Genomic DNA, 21,731 nt, shown 5'->3' with positions numbered 1-21,731 from the left:
CCTGCCTCTCGGCAAAAAGGTCAGCTAAAGTTTCTGCAGGCCCGCCCAGAACAAATGGGTCAATCAACTTCAGAAACTATGCTTCCCTCCTTACCAACTCGGCCAAGTGTTTATCATTGCGGCGAATTATTGATAAACACACAACATTTCTTATACAGCATAACGTTAACAGTAATCGGACTTGATGTCTGGCATTTCTTTTAGTGCATGTGTAAGTTTCAAACTGTGCTGTAGAATTTCAAGTACCTTCAAGTGTACAAAAAAAAAAAACCCATGCTGATTTTTATCAAGAAATCATTTTTAATTTACAAATTTGCCTTTTATGGTAATAAAGTCATTACCCATTTCATTGTGTAACTACAGTATTTTCTGTAATGTAAAAATAGGAGACAGTTGCATAGGCTACTCACAAAACAAAAATGTTTAGCATTGGGAAACAACCACAGGTTTAAAAACAATAAGATCCCTTCAGAAAGTGTGCTTGAATTTTAATGTACAATACACAGAGAGCAATTAATTGTGTGTTTTTGTATGAAACTATTGCTAAAGCATTGTGTAACCCATGATAGGCTCAGTCCTGAGGTAAGCACCAATGTCTTTTTGCGTTGATTAAGAGAGTTCAATCTGACCAAAAAAAGAAAACAAAGAAAACCAAAAAGAAACACTTTGAATAGCTGACATGCTACAGAATAAAGCCCAGGTAATTTGTCCCAAATGACATGCTCGATATTCACTAAGCTCTAAAGCTTTAAGATTCACTAGTTCTTTCACAGTGCATTTGTGGTTTAAGTTTTCACATTCACCAGCTGAGGTTGTAATTGTAACTAGTGGTTAACAAAAATTTCTGTGAGAGTAAAAGACAAAATGTCAGCATGGTCTTTGGAATAAAACAGTGAGTGCCGTATGTCATCAGAACATTTACATTAACTGTAAAATGACTTATTTGGAGGCAAAGCAGATGAGCTGTAAGACTACAAAAAAGGAAGCAGCTCTAATAGGCTACTGTGTTTTATTTTACTAGCAATAAGGAGGATTGATTAAGTGCAGCTTATGGTACAATAGAGCGGTAGCTGGAAGATTAGGGTGTACGTACAGATCACACGGCCTGGTCAACTGGCATAAAATCTAATACAGTGGGACAGACAAGCGCGAATAGTCTTCGAAAATCTGAGATTTCACAGGGCTTACCCTGAGTGGACCAGCTGCTGCTATCTGCGCTCACAGTATCAGTGAGAGAAAGCCCTTCTCCTCATGTTCAGATGGTTGTCACATTAGCGGCTCTACGTGTGTGCGTGAGGCACCGTGGGGTTAAAGCCGTCACATTAGCCTGAAATTAACTGCACCGTAATAGGGGTGAGGAGGCCCTCTCAAACATTTCACATGAGGAAAGGTCTTGAAGGTGTTGCCGAATCAATCACTTGCTAAAACGTCACTGTTTGGTTTATATACACAAAAGTGCCTTCGCTGGAACTGTTATACAACTAGTCATGCAGAGAGTCATTCAAAGGGGTCGACTGCGATGCACCCGAAGCATATGGACTCTGCTGTAAATATTACCGCATTTTCAAAAGCACCACCCATGCTTAGTCTGTCGCACCAGATGGACCGAAACACGTGGACATGGATTGTTATATCATGATCGGAATATGCACAAAGATATTCCAGTTGTGAGATCACAGGGCAGTACTTGCTACTTTTTCAATAAGCTGAAGGCACTTGGCGTTGGAGGAAAGGAAAGGGAACAAAGACGCTAAATAGCTCGAGACCATACACCTGAAGGTGGTGAAAAAAAAAAAAAAAAATTAAATGGTACTCTATGTGAACTCTCATTCCATGCTGAAGGGGATAACTACATCAATGCAGAGAAAAGCTTAGATCACTTTACCTAAGTCCTGGAACAAACACACTCTTCAGTTAGTTGCTCCCTTTAGTATGGAAAAAACTGGGCCATTCACAAAGCTGGAAAATCAGATACAGGTGATCCAGTACTCCAAAAAACAGTCTATAAAAAGTCCTCCAATTACTATAAAATCCCAAAGATTTGGCTTTTTTTTTTTCTTTCGTCCAGATTTGCTGCTCCATTCTGGACAGAAGCCCTGAATATTGTTCATATGTGCTTTTTCATTCTATATACACCAATAATACTTAATACGCAGGTTTAGGGTTCGATTGCAACTCTCTTCTGTAACATTTGACATTTTCTCTTTGGCTTTTCCAACAAAAAAAGAAAAGAAAAGAAAATGGAAAATAAATAAAAACAATCTCTTTTTGGTTTTCAATTGGTTGTTTGGCTCGGTGATTGAACAAAAAAGAAGTTGTTTTTATATAAATACTGCATTGTCTGAGTGTCCAACGGTCAAAACAGATTATAAATAAAGCAGTTTCCTCCTTGTAGGAAAGTAATTTTAAGAAATGCACATACTGCAAAATCTGCAAAGAAAGGCACGTTCAGAATTAAACACAGTTTGTGTGCATTTTTATGGCCAGCGCTTTCTGGCCCCCACTCTTTGAGGTGCAGGTTCAAATGAAGATGAGGTGAGAGTTGAATACTGTGAATGGCATACAGTGATGTCTCTTTGGAAAGTATACTTAATGGTTCCCCCCTCTAGCTGGGAGAATAGCGGTCAATGGTGCGGGACTCTGCCGAGAGCTGCTGGGAAGTGGGTGGCAGTGGCTGGTTTAGGATGTCTATCTTGTTGTGGGTGAGGCCAAGGTGTTCTACAGCCAGCTTTGACAGCGGGTAGAGGCTCTCCATGGCTTTGGCATCAGCCAGCAGGTGCTGAGAGGCTGTGAGAAGGTCTGAGGTTTTCTCCTGTTTCAGACCCAGATGCTCAGCTGTGTACTTGCTCAGGGGATAAATCCCCTCGGAGAAGTCTATCTTCAGCTTGCCGTCAGGAGTTAGTCCTCCGCCAGCTGTTCCGCTGCTGTGCATCTTCATGTGACTGATAAGGTTGCGCTGCTGAGCAAACTTGCCCCCACACACCTGGCACTCATAGGGTTTTTCTCCGGAGTGGATGCGCATGTGTTCCGTCAGACGGTACTGTCGAGTAAAGCGCATTCCGCAGGCATCACAGGCGAAGGGTTTTAGGCCCAAATGGCTGCGCATGTGGCGTGTCATAGTACCACGTTGGGTGAACTTCTTGCCACAGATGCTACAGGGGTATGGGCGTGTCAGCCAGTGGGTTTTCTCATGCTGCCTCAGGGTGGCAGGATCTTTATAAGACTTGTCACAGGACGAACAGCGATAGGGTCGTATGATCTCCCCGAGACCAATGGAATGGAGATTTTGTGTTGATTTGCTATCTAGGAAAGGGCTGTGGAGGCCACTAGAGCTATTCAAGCTTGTAGGTCCATGGGCATTGGTGGGTTTGCTGCTGCTGTTGTTGCTGTTGTCCAGCTCGCTCCCGTTGTTTAGCTCCTCCTCAGTATGAGTTTCCACATGGGCATTGAGCTGTTCTGAGCTGGGGAAGCCTTTGTCGCAGGGGATGCACACGTACAAGTTATCTCCGAAACTCTCGGGCTCGTATGGCATGTGATATCTTCCACCCGGAACTGGGGGAGACGGACGACCCTCGCTGCTCCCAGTCTCTTCACTGCCGGTCCCATTCTCATCCTCTCCATCATCGCAGGTCCCTCTGTCATAGCCCCGCTCATTCATGTTCAGCTTCTCCTCGCTGTTCTTATGGTGATTCATATGCTGGTGTCTCTCTTTATCCTGTTCACCCATTCCTCCACTCTCATCCTCTTCGTCTTCCTCATCTTCATCCTCTGGGTTGGAAGGCTCATTCTTCACCCACCGGTAAATGTTGGACCCATCTCTGCCTTGTTCTCTGGAGTCTTCCATGGGTTCTGGGCTGGGAGCGCAGGGATAAGGTTCTTGGCCCTGAGAACGGTGCAGGTGGGGTAGATGAGGGGGAAGAGGATGGTTGGGTAGAGGGAAGGGGTGTGGTGTGAGAGACCCCACATGATGGGCCGTCTCCATTTTTCTGGAGCCATCGTTGGGACTGAGCAGTGGACTAGTGCTTTGGTCTAGCTCCCCCTCAGGCTCCTCTTCAGGGTGAAGCGAGGAGATCAAATGATGGTGACCAGAAGGAAGCTGGGACTGGGAACTTGGGCTTTTCTTGGACAGGTCAAGGCCGTAGACAGAGCAGTTCCTGTCAGTAGGGGGCATACGCAGGCCTGATTGGGGTGACAGGGATGCCTTTGCTGGGGGGTAAGGCGGTGGACCCTGGGTGGGAACTGGTGCATAAATTTCTCCAACGTGAGGGGCAAGTGGGAGAGGCGGCAGGTCCTCTAATGGTGTAGGTCGAGGAGTGCTAACTACTCCTCCAGGGTGGCAGGGGTGGATGACAGGGGTAGATATTCGAAACCGTCCCCCCCCCATGCCACTAGAGCCTATCTTGTAAGGTAAAAACCCAGGATTGGGACGTAAATGGTACTTCCCATTTCTCTTCAGCTTCTTCTTGCATAGAGTCACCAGATCTAGCAGCTGCAGATAACTTGCAGCAGCCAACACTGCTCCAATATTTGGCTCAGTTGGAGAGGTGGGGTCACCTTCACTTAAGCGTCCTGTGTAGATATAGTCAAGAATGACTCGAAACACACCTGGACTGACCATCTCATGGTCCAGATTAATGAGGTTGTCATGAACGACAAGAGATTTAAGGTAGAGGCTACTGGCTGCCAGGATGTTCTTGTGAGCACGGAACAGTGCATTCTGCACCACGATGATAACATCACACAAGAAGCCTTTGGTTCGTTGTGTGTTCAATTGCAAGAGGAGGTGCCTAGCATGACTTGGGACTTCCATGGCATCCAGCATCGACTTCAGACCAATACCTGAAACAGAAGAGAAATGGAACAATTAAGTAGAAGCCAAGAAAGATGTTGCAGACAAACATAAACTATAAACTAAGCTTATTGAAAACTAGCTGAATTTTGCACACTTATTTGAGTACTGTGATATAAAAGACCATTTTGTAAAATAGCTGTCTTTTGAAATATAACACATGTTACTGGCACATCTGTTTGTGTTGGACTGTCTTGTAAAACTTGAATGGCAGCACTTGAAGATATAAAAAGGAGCACTTAAGCTTGTGTGCATTTTTTTGATCCTGAATATAGATCTTCATTTACTCTTTGAAATTTTTGTGGACTTTCAGGTAGGGGATTGAGGGCAAACAATTCAGCTTTTCCTTTAATGCAACAAGCATCAGAAGGACTCTATAAAAGTGAGCTATAGCTGACCGAGTGAGACTGTGATGGTTTTGTCATTATCAAGATACAAACCCACATGTTTAAAAGTTACAGTGAAGTGCAGTTAACAAAAAAAGAAAGAAGAAAAAATACAGAGGAAAAATGCCAGTATAAACATGTTTTCATATTGCTGTCTTCCTGATAAAGAATTCCAGAGGTGGTGTGTGGAGTTTTAAACAAAGTCAGACTGAAGGTTTTGCAAGTGTGATGAACAGCAGGCATAAACCAGCAGGGACAAAAAAATGCAGCCAATTCATGACAGGACACTCTGCTGTATAGAAGTGTGAGTTACAAATATAACCATTTTCAGAAGATCACTTCTGAGAGGATGCCTACAAATTACTAAATAAACATTCAACCAAGAATGCCAAGTTTTAATTCTGAGCTGAACACAACGGTTCCTGCCATGCAAACATAATAAACATTACAAATTTACCAGAAAATATTGTTTAAATCCTGCTACATGAGGATGGTCCGTATATGAGATAAAACGGATAGTTAGGGTCCCACAGGGGATGGTTTCACTGATGGGAAACAAGAAGCTAAATAAATACAGTCATCCCAACATCAGTTCCTCCTCTCATTGTTTATTTCATTGTATAAAATAATCTTCTTAGATGAATACTGTAGTTTGTAGCCATAAGCTTCCATTTAATTAGCCTTAAAATCCAACAATGCAAGTCTTCCCTTTAAAACCAACCACAGCTCCCAACATGAATAATACTAAACCACGCAGCTGCCAAAAAACACTTGGTTTTACAAAGTGTGTAAATTATTCAATGACTTTCAGTGGTTCAACTTTTAAAAAAACTGAGATTGGTCTGGTTTTGTTCAGATTTGTCTGTTGGAATTTAAGACATTAAAATAACATGCTTTTGTTATTGGGTGTGTGCGCCATGTAAATCTCTAATAAAGTTTAAATGAATGGTAGTAGCCTACAACTGTTTTTGTTTGTTTGTTTGTTTGTTTCCACGGTCCTAATATGCTGTATCTTGAAGCTAACTGTAAGGGTCCAATTGTTGCTATGGTAACCTTATCAGACTAACCATAACAGCTGGAATATAGATCTAGATGCAAATATTTAGTTAAAATAGTTAAAATTAGGGGCATCAGATCTCCCCAACCCTTCATAATAGGTACCCTGATTATACATACTAAACATCCCACTTCACTAGAATTAATGTGTAAAATTAATGTAAAATGTGATGTAAATAAAAAGCTGCATCTGTTCAATATGAAGAGGCAGCTGCGCACTTTACAGAAGCATGAAGACACGCTTGTCATTCTGGCTTCTCCACTAGAAGAACTAGTTGGTGAGGCAGAGAAACCATACATGGACTGGACTGAAGTTTATCTATAAAAAACAAATGACTCCGTAAATATATTTATACAACAATTATCTGTGTGCATATTTGTGCCGAAACTATTAATTTAGCCCGGTTATTAAACATTTACACATTTGTCTAAAAAAAATGTAAAAATTAAAAAAATCTACAACAGCACAGATACAGGTGACCTCTAATAAGAAGAGATGGTTTTAAAAACAAGTTTTGAACATTTCCTTTATGTGGAAATATTGCCGGCAGCTGGTAATCTCTGGCCTGCAAGTGCACCTGTAGCCTTTCCCGTTCCCGTTCATGTCAGCCTGAACACTCTTGAATTAAGTTATTCAATATAATTTTCCTAATACCTAAATCATACGTTCCGTTTTCTTTCCAAACGCGCGTCCTTTACAGATTTTGTAACCATTATACAATTGCATCATTCGTAATTATATAAAGGATACAGCCTGCACTTTCACTAACGCACAGCATCAAACAGATTGCATGTTATTAATTGCATGTTTTAGGCAAAGTTACCTTAACACTGGAGCATCTCAACCAAACAAACGCCACCCGCAACATTTCCTCTCAGTCCGCATCTCTCTTCAGAGTCTGTCCTAATAAAAGCACCGAGTTCAAGTAACTCTTATCTCCTCCCCTGCTGCGCATGGACACGTCTCATCACCGACAGGTGTATTTTAAGGTGAAGAGCCATTTTTGGCTTGTGGACTTTCCGTTAGCGAGAGCTTGAGAAAGCAGCACAAACTGTATGAGCGCATGATTTATAACGATTCGTGCCGTGCCGTCCTAACTGTGCTGCTTTCAAGAAGCGCTAAGATGATGAAATATAAGTAAAATGTAAACAATAAACGGGTCGGAACGGAAAATAAGGACTGCAGTTCAGCCTTCACCTGAACGTTTTTATAGGCAAAGGAAAGGAAACAAATTCTCGTCTAATTAATCAGACGACTAATTTTGTCGCAATGCAAAGGGAAAAATAACTACCTTCTTCTGTCAGATGTTCAACGCGTTAAGTATTAAAGGAAGTGATGAAAGACGTAAATCATGTTTTAAAACGACTGTTTGAACTTCACGCGTAAACACTTACATCCTCTCGAGCCTGTCCCCCTGTGGATGTACATTACGCGTCTTTAATGCGCACTTATGCATCACGGAATTTGAGCTCATTTAAGGATTTAATCGTTTAGATTAATTACTATTTAATTACCAGTTTTGGAGTTTTACTTAAACCTTAAAATACGCCGAAAGTCGCATTATTTAATCCAAAAGATGATTTCACCGAATAAATACAGTTAATATGGATAACTCGTTCGAATAAAACGACAAAAGCTATTAATGCCCAAAAATTGACAATTGTTTGGGCGTGCAGCGCTCGCGACAGCTTGGTCTATTTGCTATATTTGGTATGGTACAGGACTGGATTAAAGACAGTGCATGGGTCATATTTTAGGTGCTTTGGTATTCATTAGCCCTGTGTTTTGTCTCTGTTGTCATTTTGCTGGTTTAGGGGTGAGGCAGGGGTCTGCTCGTGTTCTTAAGACTTCCTCTCTCTCTCTCCGCCCTCGGTCTGTCATCTTTTTACCGCAAAAGCGTCCTCCCTTTGAGATTTATCCCTTTAGACTGAGTCTAATGTACCTTTAAGGAATAAACAGTCAATCAGTCACAAAGCATGCCTTTTAAATTTGCTGAAATGGCGTATTAGACTTTGTTAACACCGGGCGCACACACGAACAGGCTATATAACTTTTTTCTTTTCTTTTTTTTTGTTGATAAGGGAATGACACAAAAACAAATATTGACAAATTACATTGCATGTATAATTAAAAAAAAATACTGGCCCAGTAATTTAATTACAGAATAAAACCGTCGTACACCTGTGCGAGAAATAAAACTAAAAGAAAATGTTTTTAATTATTTTTCAATTGATGTCATTTAAATTGCTTTAAAGGTGTTCCCTATAACTTAGCTTTCAAGTTTTACTTAAGGCATTACCGTTTTGTGAATGAAAGGTAAAACCTGCGCAAAACCTCCTGGCAACAAGAAACGTGCATTTGTTTTGTACCGTGCCTATTTAAGTGGTTTAAAGTCAAACGACAAAACACCTGCGGTTTATCGACCATTTTTGCTTATAATTTGAAGGGAGCCTAAGAGTTTGGGGGAAAAGCATACACGCGCTACAGCTTCCTCTTCCACAGCAACTCATATTGCGCTCATATTCTCTCGCGCGCTCCATCAGCACGCGCAGATCTGGATATTCATTCATAAATACTACTGGGAGGACAGCTCACCATCCCCTTATATGTGGCCTCCACGGTCACAGATGAGATGGAAATATTCTGGCCTCGTATCACATCATCTATATCTGTTTTATGTTCTGTAATAATCTCTTGGATAGAATATGCCCACTAGAGAAGAAGACAGCTGAGATGATCAGAGATATAGGCAAGTCGTTCTCAGAGTGTCGCTATGGGCACGTTCAACTTTTAATTAAAAGTCTAACTTAAAGTGAAAAAGAAAAAGAGCTGAGAGGCCTGTTATAACCTATAAATAAGATTGCATTAAACAGCTTCTTAATTTTACATTTTTTTGATCTTTGCAAATGTTTGTTTCACGAATTATAAAGCATAAACTGCAATCACGTCACTCCGTTAAATCCTTTAGTTTTCCATTTAATATATTGTATTATTTACAGCTTATCTTTTACATGTGGGGAAACGTTCAGTTTAAACAAAAGTGCTCTCTGAAAAACCACAAGTGACACCGACGATCTAATACTCTCTAAACAAGCCGAATTTAAACAGCTCTTTCGACAGACTGGATTTGCATGCAAGACGCCGCATATCGGTCTTTAAAATCTAATCATTCTCTTTAAAGTGAAATCAGTCGCATGTGAAACACCATGAATTCTCGATTAAGGCTCGGAGCCCCGTCACTCCGATGATCACACCGCCACACGAAATCACACAACCACCAGATCACTACTAACACTTTCGGACTCGTAGTGCGTTTGTAAACTTGCCTATTTCTAACGAAGCCCCTTGTTCACAGACAGTAGATAAAACTTTAAGGTTTCTAAATATTATATATATATATATATATATATATATATATATATATATATATATATATATATATATATATATCTTCAACATATAAATAGACTGTTTGCATTTTAAAAAATAATCGTTGATATAGCAGCATACTAAAATGTGCAAAAAAAAAAGAGAGAGGCAAACAATCGGGTATTAATTTGTAAAACTTAAAATACATCAAACCGCAAATGTACCAAGGACTTAAATAAGGTTAAACAGTCGCTCGGTCTACCATTATGTCTATCTAGATGAATAAAGTGTTGATAAAGAGGCTATAAAATGTTAAGAGCATTGAACGTTACCTGGATGCCCGATCTCTTCTGCCATCCGATCTAAGTCTCCCTTAATGATCATCTCAACAGTCTTTTGGAGTCATTTCTGACGTTTCAACTTTGAACTGCCAGCCTCCCAAAAACCATGCCAGTTTTCCGAGCGCGACTGCCAACTCTTTTTTATTATTAATTGCAATGAATTTCGTGTTGCTCTCCCTCCCTCTTGCTCTCTCTCTCTCTCTCTCTTCCCTCTATCTCTATCTCTCTCGCTCGCTCACTCACTCCTCCTATAAAAATACGTGCGTGCTCCTGCATCGGTTTTTCTCGTTTTTTGTATGTTTTGTAATTTCCTTGGCTATTTTTTGCATGGATGTAATAACGCGACTGGAGATGATAATGGGCTTCTGGGCTGCGCGAGCGTTTTAGCGCCTCGCGTGATGTCAGTCTACAATAAAACTAAAAGGTAAAATCGAGGGCAGGAACTTACAGTGACCCCAACTTGAACTTCTCAACACATCGACGCTTTGTCTTAAAGAGACAGGCGTTTTATCGTATATCACAACATAGTGTGTGCGTCGAAGAGTGCCTGCTTTTATGGGCGCTGACTATTTTAATACGAATGACGGTGACCATAACCTCAGTTATAATGTTTGTCAGGAAAATAAATATCGAGTCTGGACACCCCTGTCTGTACCTGTGAATGTTTACACACAAATACTGATTACTTTTTACATAAACTTTGTTTTAATTTAATAGGCTACAGCTGGTTGCACAACACTTACAAAAAACACTTCCATGTGTTTAATATGGAACCACGGTTCTATATAAAAATAACAGATCCGGTAGTCTATTTTTAGATGATAAGCAACGCTTTAATATTAACAATTACAATGTTTTCAACTAATTGTTTGGGATTTCCATCAAATTAAGAGTTTTTAAGATGATTTTAAAGCTAATTTAGGGCTGTTGCAGTAGCATGAGTCTTTAATAACACAATTGTTTACTTTTTACACAGACATTTATCGCTATATTTACAAAGAAAAAGTGCAGAAATGATGCATTGTCTGCATCGTATCACACTGCGCCATAAACCACTGGGATTTTTAAAGTTTCATTTTTTTCAAGTTTCAGAATTAGATATGCGTCGTTTTCACTGATTTTGTTTGTTTCATTACGGACATCACGACTATTATTCTTACTACTAAAAGCAGCTGTGAATGTCAGATTAGATGCGAGGGCCTACTGACATAGACCCAGTGGCCGCAATTTAATGTACACTCTTAGCAATTAAAGTTTGAATAAGAATCTAGGACAGCTTTTTTTGTAGAATTCTTTAGAAAGCATTCTGTTTACTGGTGCTTTAAAAACAGAGAAACAGATCCGAAGAACCTATAATGTCACATCAATAACTTTTCCATCGGCAAATAACCATATTCAGAACTATACGCCACAAAAAAAACGTTTTCCCGTAATGAGAGGGTGCATGGCTGAATTATATAAAAAAAACAACATTATTTTATGTGTCAGTTTTGTTTTTAACAGCCATACACAGACGAAATGTAACATGTAATAGACTTATTCCGTTTGGTGACAGCTGACAAGCATTTGTTTTGATTTGTTTAATGTCAAAGTGCAGGATAAAAAACATTTTAAGACAGTTTGTTTATTTTTAGATGCATTATAAGTGGCGTTAAAAATCCGGTTGAACTGTACAATAACTCAGATCCCCGTCTGTCCAGACACGCCTGCAGCACGAGCGCCAGTTATCAGAATCTCTCAGGTATAAGTGTGTTGGCACGCGCTCGCTGAGCGCACCTGAACGCGCCGCAGGTAACTCACACGACGCATGCATTAACACAGCCTCACCTCGGATTCATGTCTGATGCTCCTGCCGATCTCGACTTCCCCTTACGGGATTCCCCTGTCCGCAGATCCCCAACCGCCAAAATTCCTCTTTAAAAGGTAAACTTTTCCCGGTGTTCCCAGCTTCTTCCGCGTTGTCCCTTGTCCTTTACCCTTCTCCCCTTCTCTCTCCCTCTACTCGCGTTAGAATGGATCAGACACTTGAGAATGTGGATGGACTCTGATTGGCGTTCGCCTGGAGAAGCGGCGCAGGCTGCGCGTGCAGCGACACCTAACGGCGGCGGAATACGTCCACCGTACGCTCAGCTATAAAACACAGATAAAGTGGCGTGATTTCTGACCTAACATTAAGCACTTGTTTTCTTAGATGGGCGCAAAAATCCTTCAAATAAAGACATTTAAATAGAGTGTTTGAAAGTCTAACGCTTAAAAGTAGAACTCATGTGAATTTCAAATGTCCAAGTTAATACTTCAATGTAGCATTAATCTCCATTAACTTATTCGTTTTCTTTTTGGGTTTTAAATGTTTAAGTATGCTATTAGCTCGTCGGCACAATAAATAAGCACCAAGTAGGCAACTTTTGCGTTTTCTATGCACCTTTTTGTGCTATGTTTTTTTTTTTTTTTTTTTTTTTTTTTGCTATATGCACGATTTGTTTTTGTTTCAAATACTTTCAATAGCATAGCATCTATTTATTTATTGACTTTTTTCGTTTTAGAAAATTCGCATTTTTTATCAAGTACTGTTATTTTTATTGAATACTGCTATGAATTAAAAGAGCTGCTAGGTGTCTTCAAGCACTGTTTGCCTTTTGGTATTTGATTGATTTGAGTGTTTTATGTTTTAGAATAATCTCGCCTCACGTGCTTTAACTGATTGTTGACCGGTCATAAAGTCATTGCTATTTTCTAATAATATATACGACAACTGCACAGCGTCAGTCTGAGTGACTAGTGGGTTTCAGCCAGATATTCCCATGGTGTCATATGTTTTGTCATTATTTTTGCTATCACTTTGTGGCGTCCCGTTTGTTGTGGAGTGCCGAGATGAAAGTGGTTTCTCGTCGGGCATTCACCTGGCAGAAGCCTTTTCATGTCACAGCCTGCCCCTCAGGCCCTTGAATTACTCTAACAGCTGACTGACATCTGTTTCCCCGTCTCCCTCCTGAAATTACTGCAGTTCAAGATGCTGCTTTTTAATTTGAACGGTCAAAGTCCTAGCAGTCCGGCTTCACAGAGGAGCATGTATTGTCTTTTACTTCCAGTTTCTCTTGATGAACTTATGATAACCTCAAAAAACAGAGATAGGCAGAGCTAGACAAAGGACAGATCAGGGTGCAAACAGCACCTGGATGTTTTTTAGTTCACTTTTAATGTTGGTATAAAATTCACTGCACATATGCTGGAGAGAAACAATGGGTATTAGTCGCTAGAAATAGCTCAGTTGTTAAATATAATTGCTTAATTTGACCCTTGTGCCTCACTGACCTTGACTCGTGTGACACCACAGCCATTTGGCTCGGTTATGTTTATTGTTTGTTTACAGGCTCATTAGATTTGCCAAATTCAGCTCTTTCATTTTCTTAAGGACACATTGGGCCTCATTCATGAAACACGAGCAGAACAAATTTCGAATTGTTCACTAAACCGTTCTTACGTAAATTGTCACATTCAATTCATGCGAGAAAGATTTCATGAATGATTTTCATTCAGATTCGTTCTGCTTGTGTTTCATGAATGAGGCCCAGTGTGTGCGCGTGCGAATCGCCAATTCTGAGCCGCATGCACGTTAAAGCGAAGGATTCAGACACAAGTTTATTGGGATGCAAATTCGCTCACACTTTATTTGAAAGTCTAGTTCTCGCTATTTACAAACTATGACTTCAATAAACTCCTAATCTGCTGCTTACTGAGAGTTAGTGAGTTATTAAGTTATTAGAGGAGCAGAATATGTGCTTTGTAAGTACTAATAAACAGCTAATAAGAACAGGTATGCTAATAAGCAAGTTAATAGTAAGAATTGGACTCTAGTAAAGACTCTTAGCAAGTGAAGACACGCTATAACCTCGATTAATCTTTATCTGTGCTCCTAATGAGCCAACAACAGGTGAATGCCTGCGTTTACGGTGATTAAGTGAATGAAAGCTGTGTTAAAACATTGACCAGGCCTGCCACTGGATCGCAGAGCGCACTTGCACAACCACTGACACTTAACAATCAGCCGTCACCTCCTAAATAACACACCTATTGTTTATTTGTATGTGCACGTGTGTGTGTGTGTCTGTGTGTATGCATGTCCAAAAAAGTGTGACAGGAATGCGTGTGTAAAAGATGGAAAGAGTGCAAGAGAGCTGAACAAATTTTGTTTTAACAAGTGGGATGTTTATGTGCTGCGTGTTAAACTTTATTGGCCGTGTGCATGAGTGATATCGGTCTGAGAGACTGCACTTCTGTCAGAGTGGAGAATAATCTGATGAATGCCTGACTTGGGACCGAAGCATCAAGTTTAAGTATGCATATGGACAAATGACAAATAGCATTCCACTCAACTTATAATAATGTTGTTGTTTTCAAGCATAAGGCCTACGGTTATATTACAGTCCTGCCGAGTCTAAAGGAGTCGCAGTATCGCTGTGAGATATAACAAATGACACTAAATCATCTTGAATAGATCATAAATCATCATATAAAGTCTAAATAAATAAATAAATATTAAATTATAAACAATCATATAGAAATGACATAACATTAATAATAATAATAACATAATTATAATAGCAACAGTATGAATGAATTATCAATAAATAAACCAAAAATATAGAAATCAATAAATATATACAAAAAAGAAACAATATATAATTATAACAATTGAAAAATTAATACATGAATAATAAAATAAATGAGTGAGAAAATAAATAACTATAAAAAAGTATAACTATAAACAAATACACAAAATAATAACTAAAAAATAATAATGATTGATTAACAATTGATCATGTAATTATAACAATTGAACAAAATAATACATGTATATATAAATGTATAATAAATGTATATACTATCATATCAAATAAATACTTTAAATAAAATTAGAAATAATAAAAAATTAATAAACAAATAAATGAAATTTTCTACACATTTTATAATAAAATAAAACAATTCTTAGTTAAATTAATTAAAAGGTTATTTTATAAAAGGCATTTTCTTGTGATCATTAAAAAAAACAAGCAAATTTACAGCTATAAAATACGATAGCTAATATAAAAGTTAAAACAATGTATTCTGTTTCACATCTGTGCTGGTTTATTTTTACGCTTCTCTCACTTTGCGACCCCTGATTGTCAGAGCCCCCGTGGCACTGGCTTCATAACGCGTCCTTGAGTCAGAATAATGCACCATGGGAACAGCTATTTAGCGGTTAAGCTGTTTGTTGCCTCGCACCCTTGGCCAGACACCCAACCCGAGCGCTCTCTCTATGGCAGCGTGATGAGCACTGTTTCTATCTTTGTGGGTACAACCGCTCAATTTACCACATGCAAGATCACCGGGCCCCTATGCCAGACACACCCCTGAGAACCAACATCTCACCAGAAATTGAGTGCTAGGCCCAACATTTACGCACACCCTCTCCTAATTCACTCTAATGAGATGCTGCGAGACAGTTTTAGTGGATAGGCACACAGAGACAGGTCATTTGCATCCTCTGCCTTTTGTGAGCGTCCTGGCTGACACGCGGATGCGTCCTCCGCTGGCAGTGTTGCCGTTTTCATGAGATGAAAGCTAAATGAGAAGCTGCCGTGATTGATAGGGATAATGTGAGTGTGGGTTTGAACTGGGCATGTTGTGATTCAAAAGCTTGCGTTGGAGGGAAGGCATGTGCACCACTTACGCAAACCAACCGCTCTTTTTAGAGCATGCGAGGGCCGATGGTGTGACTTCCTCAAAATACCTTCATCGAGCGTGTCTCTATTGTTACCAGATGTCATTCTGACTTTCCAGCACACATTTTTGTACAGCGACACACGTTGGAGAATAAAGCCCAAAGTATACTTACGTTTTGATGCGAACGCTTAGCGTGTGCCTACAGCCTTTCAAAATATGAGCATACTTCTGTAGTATATAGTAACAGAACACAATATGTGAATAGAGTCACGGTATTCATAGAACAGCAGGCGAAAAGTCACCAGATGACACACTTGCACCTTTTCACCCAGAGATGCTCATCCCATGAGGCCACAAAAGAGGATCTGTGTATCGTAGTAAAATAGAACGGCAAATAAAAATGAAAACTTGTGGTATAGATATGCAGAAATGGCTTGTTTGTGCTGTACGTGACGGGTAGGATTAGGGTTGTGGGGTAGATGCTATCATATGGACGTTAAAACTGCATATTATACACACAGCAAACACTTTCACACGCCAAAGTCCATTTTTGGGTATCAATACCATGGGTTTTCGTTTTTATTCGCTGTACTGTTTTTTTTGCAGTTTCATGAGAACTGACGCCGGTCGGTCACACGGCTTTCCAATGAAACTGCAAAAAAATAAAAATACTTTGTGAGATTGTACAGTAGCCATCATGGTATGAGGTTTATTTAGAGAACAGTTATCATTTGTAAGCATTGTATGCGACGTAAGTTCTGTAATCGTTACATTTTTTTTCAAGTAAATAGTAAAGTGACACATTACTGTTAAATCTATGAGAGAAAGGTTTTGAAATGAACTTTGTATTCCTATTTTTTCCACTGACAGCTATCCTGTCCTGGTGTTGAGAGAAACTGGAACTGAGTGCAGAGGTAGAGTCCTTCAGGCTGAAGTTTTTTAAATTCTGGCCTTTACAGATGTAAATATAATACAAATGTAATTTTTTGGTTTTTTGCTATTAAAAATAAACAAGTAAATTCAGCTCAGGTGACAAAAAGAACTCAAAAGAGAAATCGAAAACTATAAAAAGAATATAATGTATTAATTTAATAAAAATGTACTAGGTAACACAGTTTGTTACTTCTAATGCAATATTGTAATGTTTTAACATTTTAAATGTTTTCTTTTAACAGAACTTTTTAATAACAAAGGCCATTTTTTATAACTTTGATAAATCATTAAATGCTCCATTCTGGCATCCTTGCTATTGATACTTTTTTTTTGGCTGCGGCAGTTAACAGTTTACTTCTGGTTGCCATTGCAGTTCCCTCACACTTAATAGGGACTATAAGAAGCAGCATACTGTAAGTGAAATGGCAATGGCAACTAGAAGTAAACTGTCAACTGTTGCAGCCAAAGAATGCTAAAAAAAAAAGAATCACCAAGCAATCACTAAGCAACTGGAGAGGATGGTAAAAACGGAGCATGCAATCATTGATCAACATCACAAAAAAAAAAAAAAAACTATTTTATATTGCAATTAAATATTTGCTTTTGACATTAAATGAGAATTTAATGTGATCAAACCTCATATCATTTCTTACATGCACACTAGAAAGTTTTTCTGTCTCTCTATCTTTCTTTCCAAACAAAATGTCTTTGTACTGTTTTAGAGTTGCGTGCCTGCATTTTCACATGGCATCTTCTTGTTGCCGTCTTAAGTAGCTTGTTCTTGTTCCATCTCATAGGTTTAATTTTCATCTTAAATTTTTATTTCATTTTATTATTATTATTTTATAATTCAATGGTAAGCTACTTTCTTTTTTTCTTTCTTCACTTCTGATTGATTAGCTGCCATTGGTAAAAAAACAATAAGAAAACCGGTAAAGTGCCGTAAACGGTAAAGCCATTTGCGCTACACACCAGTGTGTTTATGACTATAGTAATGAACTAACACACCAGTTTAGAATATCAAGCTTTCTAATTAACTGTTTGTGAACGACCCCAGAAGCCTTGCACGTTTAAATTCTCATGTTAAAAATGAGGTGAGCACTTTGGCCTAAACCCGCCTCGGTGGTCTGTGACTCAGTGATTCCAGGGTCACTGTGCCACCCCGGCCTGAGGGATGCGAGCAACATGTTGGCACCAGCGGTCACTGGTCACCACTCGTCTCGGTGTTTGAGCAAATTATCCATCTGTGGAGCACATGGCTGGCCGCTCAGTGGTCTCTGCTCTCTAAACTCTCCTCATTAGCCCCTCACAACCACTCCACACACACACACACACACACAGGGGAAGAGCGGCCTTTTGTTTTCTGTGGCCTACGCACACCCTACGCCGAACCTCCTCCTTTTCTCTCCACTCTTCCAACTAAATCTCTTTTCCGGCTTGATTCTCGCTGAAAACCATATGGCGTGTGACATCATGGGGGCAGGAAGCCGAGCTAAAGGGAAGGATAGAGCAGAGGAGAGCGATTGGCCTGCCAGGTCTCCTTGCGGTGATGTCAGCAGACAGGCATGCAGGGAGGCCCGGTGGGGGTGAGAGGGGGGGGAGCAGGTTGGAAGTGCTTTGGGGTTTTTTTTGTTTTTTTATATTTCACTCCCACCTGGATAATCAAGGGAAGAATGGAGGGGGTGGGCTTGTGGACTCTGTGTGAACCGTTTTTCTTTTGGGACCTGTCCCCTTGCTGTAATAGAGAATGTCTGCCCTCATTTACCAGTCACATTTTCACATTGTCCAACCTAATATGCGCAAAATGTACTCTGAGGTGCAATCAGTCTTGCACAACAACTAGGGCACCTATCATGTCCAATCAAAAAGACATTATATATATATATATATATATATAAAGCCATTTTTAATGCTGCACTCTTTGACGGGCCGAATCTACCTCCAGCATTTTTTTACAAGGTAGTTTCGACATGTATAGTAATCAAATCTAAAGATTAGACACACCTGCAGATTATTTATTTTGACTGTGGATGCTTTTCTTCAAAGCAGCCACCCTTCTTAAAATATAAAAGGCGTTTAGCTATATATTTTACATTTACACTTAATCAATTAGCAGGCACTTTTATCAAAAAGGACTTACAAATGAGGACAAAAGAGCAAAAATTTGTAAGCATCGTGACAAGTCTCAATTAGCCTAACAGTGTATATATAGCAAGGTTTTTTCCCCGTTTAAAAAAAAAAAGTACATAAATCAGGAGAGAGACAAATGATGGTCTTAGGTTTAATTTGTAAAAAAAAAAAAAAAAAAAAGCAATTCAAAAGAATTGGTAAAACAAAATGTAGAGAATGCCAGTGTTAGTAGACCACATTTTAGAAAAGAAAAACAAGTCAAAAGATTAGAAAAAATGGTGTAGATAGAAGAGATGTGTTATAGATGGAATATTATTTGTAATTGTTATTATTATTATTATTATTATTATTAATAAACAGATCTATTTCACTCTAATGCTATTTGTCTTAATTCAATAGTCTTTATTATTATTGTTTAATACTAATACTACACTATTTGTCTTATCTTAATTCAGCAATATTTACTATTATTTTTAAATCTATTCAAATTAATAGTAATTGTTCCATAATTTATCAGTGATTGTTTTCTGTGCTCCCAGGACTCCCATGAATCTGCACATTCCATTCATTCTCTAACCAGGTTCATGAAGTGAATCACGGGATGCTTTTTTAACCGCACTTTTCCATGTATGCGAAGCACTTGCTGTCTGTTTTTCCTCACACTATCCGTTCCGACTCATATATCTGCTGCAAATAATAATTACAATGTTAGTTTAGCAAAGAAATTTGTGCATAGACGCATCCGCTATGTTTCTACACAAATATTAAGCGTAAGCCTTAAGATGAAAAGTTTCACGAGTAACATAAATCCAGTCAGGTGCGTCCAAACATTTGACTAGTACTGTATTTAATTTCATCCTGTATAGCAGCTTTGATTTGTGTGGTACAGTAATGCACAGAGTCCTTGGGCAGCGGTTCAGGCCCGGTATCTGGGATATGCATTAACCGTGAGCCTAATGCACTGTGGCCAACTCTTTTCACCGAGTTGCCTTAATGAGACAAAAGTGCACATTCTACAGCTGTTTGCATTGAACCATGCGATTTTCCATGTTTATACGCAATGATAGACAGAATCTTGGATCTCCCCTCTTCCTCCTCAGCGGACCCCAGGTCCATTTCCGCTAGCCTGTTCCCTCGCACTCCCTCACGCCTCGCCTCGGCGCATCCAACTTCTCCGCGTCTATCTCATCTCGTGGAAGAGTCACGATCTGCGCACCAGGCGTTTTGTCTGTCAGACTCCCTCCCCTGTTCGCTCGCTGGGTGAACTCCACCGCTTTGTTGGGAGGTCCTGGTCTCCATACCACCCCCGTTCCAGCCAGTTCTCTATCAGCAGTGCAAACGCGCACACACTACCCCTTCTCCTCTGATTAATGGCAGAGCTGGGGCGGGTGCCAGGCCAGCTCCTCGCAAACCCGAGTGAAGTGAGAGAGAGGACAGGAGAGAGGAAGGCGAGGCAGGGCTGCTGCAGCTGTGGTTTTGGAGCCTGTCTCTCAGCCCCTGCTCTGCCCCCTCTCTCCATCTCCTCACTGGCTCCTTCGGGGACACACGCCTTGGCCAGGCCCCAGGAACCAGGGAGTCAGGACCAGGGTAAGGGGAGAGGAAGGGGGAACAAGACAGCAAGAGAGACAGAAAGAGATAAAGGGAGAGCGAGTGTACAGAAAATGACAGGATGTTTGATTTTACTGAGGAATTTCAAGAGGTTACGCTCGAGACGACTGGATGTGGCGAGGAAGGGCCGCCTAATAAGAAATAACAGAAGAAAACAAAGCGTAAAAAGTAGTGCTTCTCTTATTTCCGCTCAGAGTCGCTAGCAGGAAGCTGCTATTACATTTGGGTTTATTTTGAAAATTGTGTTGTTTTACTTTCGCCGGTTACAAACGAGAAGGTTGATTTTCATCAGCAGGAAAATCAATTCTGGCTGAATTTGGAATAGCACGCATTACGGTGTCATTAATACATTTATTTAGCAAGAATGCAGTAATTATAAAGACATTCATAAAGAAAAAACTATTTCAAATAGATTAGATATTAGAATAGAATAGATATTTTCAATGTTGGTAGTGATAATAAACCAGCACATTAGAATGATTTATTTAAGGATCGTGTGACAATTCTGAAAATTATGCTGAAAATTCAGCTTTTCCCATCACAGGACTAATTTACAGTCATTTTAAATGTTAATTTGCAATATCACTGTTTAACTGCTAAAACAGCAGGTGAAAAATACCTGCATGATGTACTGAATCCAAGAAGAGCGAAGTGCACATCCATTGGATAGTTCATCAGGCCACAGGACAGTTGATGCATTTAAAAAAAATGCTGATTTGCTAGGGCAAGATCCTATCGTTCCTTCCCTTAAAAAAAAAAAGGTGATATATATATATATATATATATAGATGTGTATATATATATATATATATATATATATATATATATATATATATATATATATATATATATATATATATATATGTTTATTTTGTGTCTGATACAGCTAAGCTGCTAGCTTGCTAACCAAAGACACAAATGGAAATGTTTCATTTATATATTTCTGTTTTAGTAACAATGTGGTACTTCAAAGACAAATGAAATTTTTTTTTGTGAGAATAGAATAAGAATAAACAGATCATGAAGCAATTTTTTGATAGGTTTTTGCATTGGATTGTATTCACACCAGACTCCTGCATATATACATTAACATTAAGAGAACAAGTTTACCTATATAGCATCTGGATGCCGCTATTGTTTTTCTAGTACAGTTTGGTTACTGATGCAGACATGGCATGTAAATACGATGTGGACAAATGATGATTTTACCCTTTTCTTTATTGTTTATTGCCAACTTTAAACGTTCAGCCAGCATATAAGTTATCCGAAGCTGTTGCTCCAGAAGATTTGAAGGGTTCTCCGTGTGCTTTGTAAGTGTTTGTCAACGCTCTGTGCCGTGTCCCAGGCTGGCG

The 21,731-nt window shown here is 39.4% G+C and overlaps 1 protein-coding gene across 2 annotated transcripts; it reads right to left on the bottom strand.

Moving 5' to 3' along the window:
- Positions 1-280: 280 nt before the first annotated feature.
- hic1 (hypermethylated in cancer 1) lies at positions 281-12,024 on the bottom strand. 2 transcript variants are annotated; one of them, XM_043258893.1, is made up of 2 exons: positions 11,830-12,024; positions 281-4,839 (listed from the first exon to the last, which is right to left on the bottom strand). In XM_043258893.1, the coding sequence occupies exon 2, from the start codon at positions 4,820-4,822 to the stop codon at positions 2,606-2,608; it is 2,217 nt and encodes a 738-aa protein (XP_043114828.1). In that variant the 5' UTR covers positions 4,823-4,839; positions 11,830-12,024; the 3' UTR covers positions 281-2,605. The 2 variants fall into 2 exon arrangements, with proteins under 2 accessions (XP_043114828.1, XP_043114827.1); XM_043258892.1 differs by lacking the exon at positions 11,830-12,024 and adding an exon at positions 9,994-10,382.
- Between the last annotated feature and the right edge of the window lie 9,707 nt (positions 12,025-21,731).

The sequence above is a fragment of the Puntigrus tetrazona genome, chromosome 15, assembly GCF_018831695.1.
Source record: "Puntigrus tetrazona isolate hp1 chromosome 15, ASM1883169v1, whole genome shotgun sequence".
Lineage (NCBI taxonomy): Eukaryota > Metazoa > Chordata > Actinopteri > Cypriniformes > Cyprinidae > Puntigrus > Puntigrus tetrazona.
The sequence above is the reverse complement of the archived record's forward strand: the minus strand, read 5'-3'. Positions and strand labels throughout refer to the sequence as shown.

What these genes read in the sequence shown, in the direction of transcription:
- hic1 (XM_043258892.1), bottom strand. Translation starts at nt 10,045, where the DNA reads ATGATCATTAAGGGAGACTTAGATCGGATGGCAGAAGAGATCGGGCAT. An exon ending in AGAAGAGATCGGGCATCCAG is followed by an intron (nt 4,840 to 9,993) that starts GTAACGTTCAAT and finishes CTTCTGTTTCAG; the next exon opens with GTATTGGTCTGAAGTCGATG.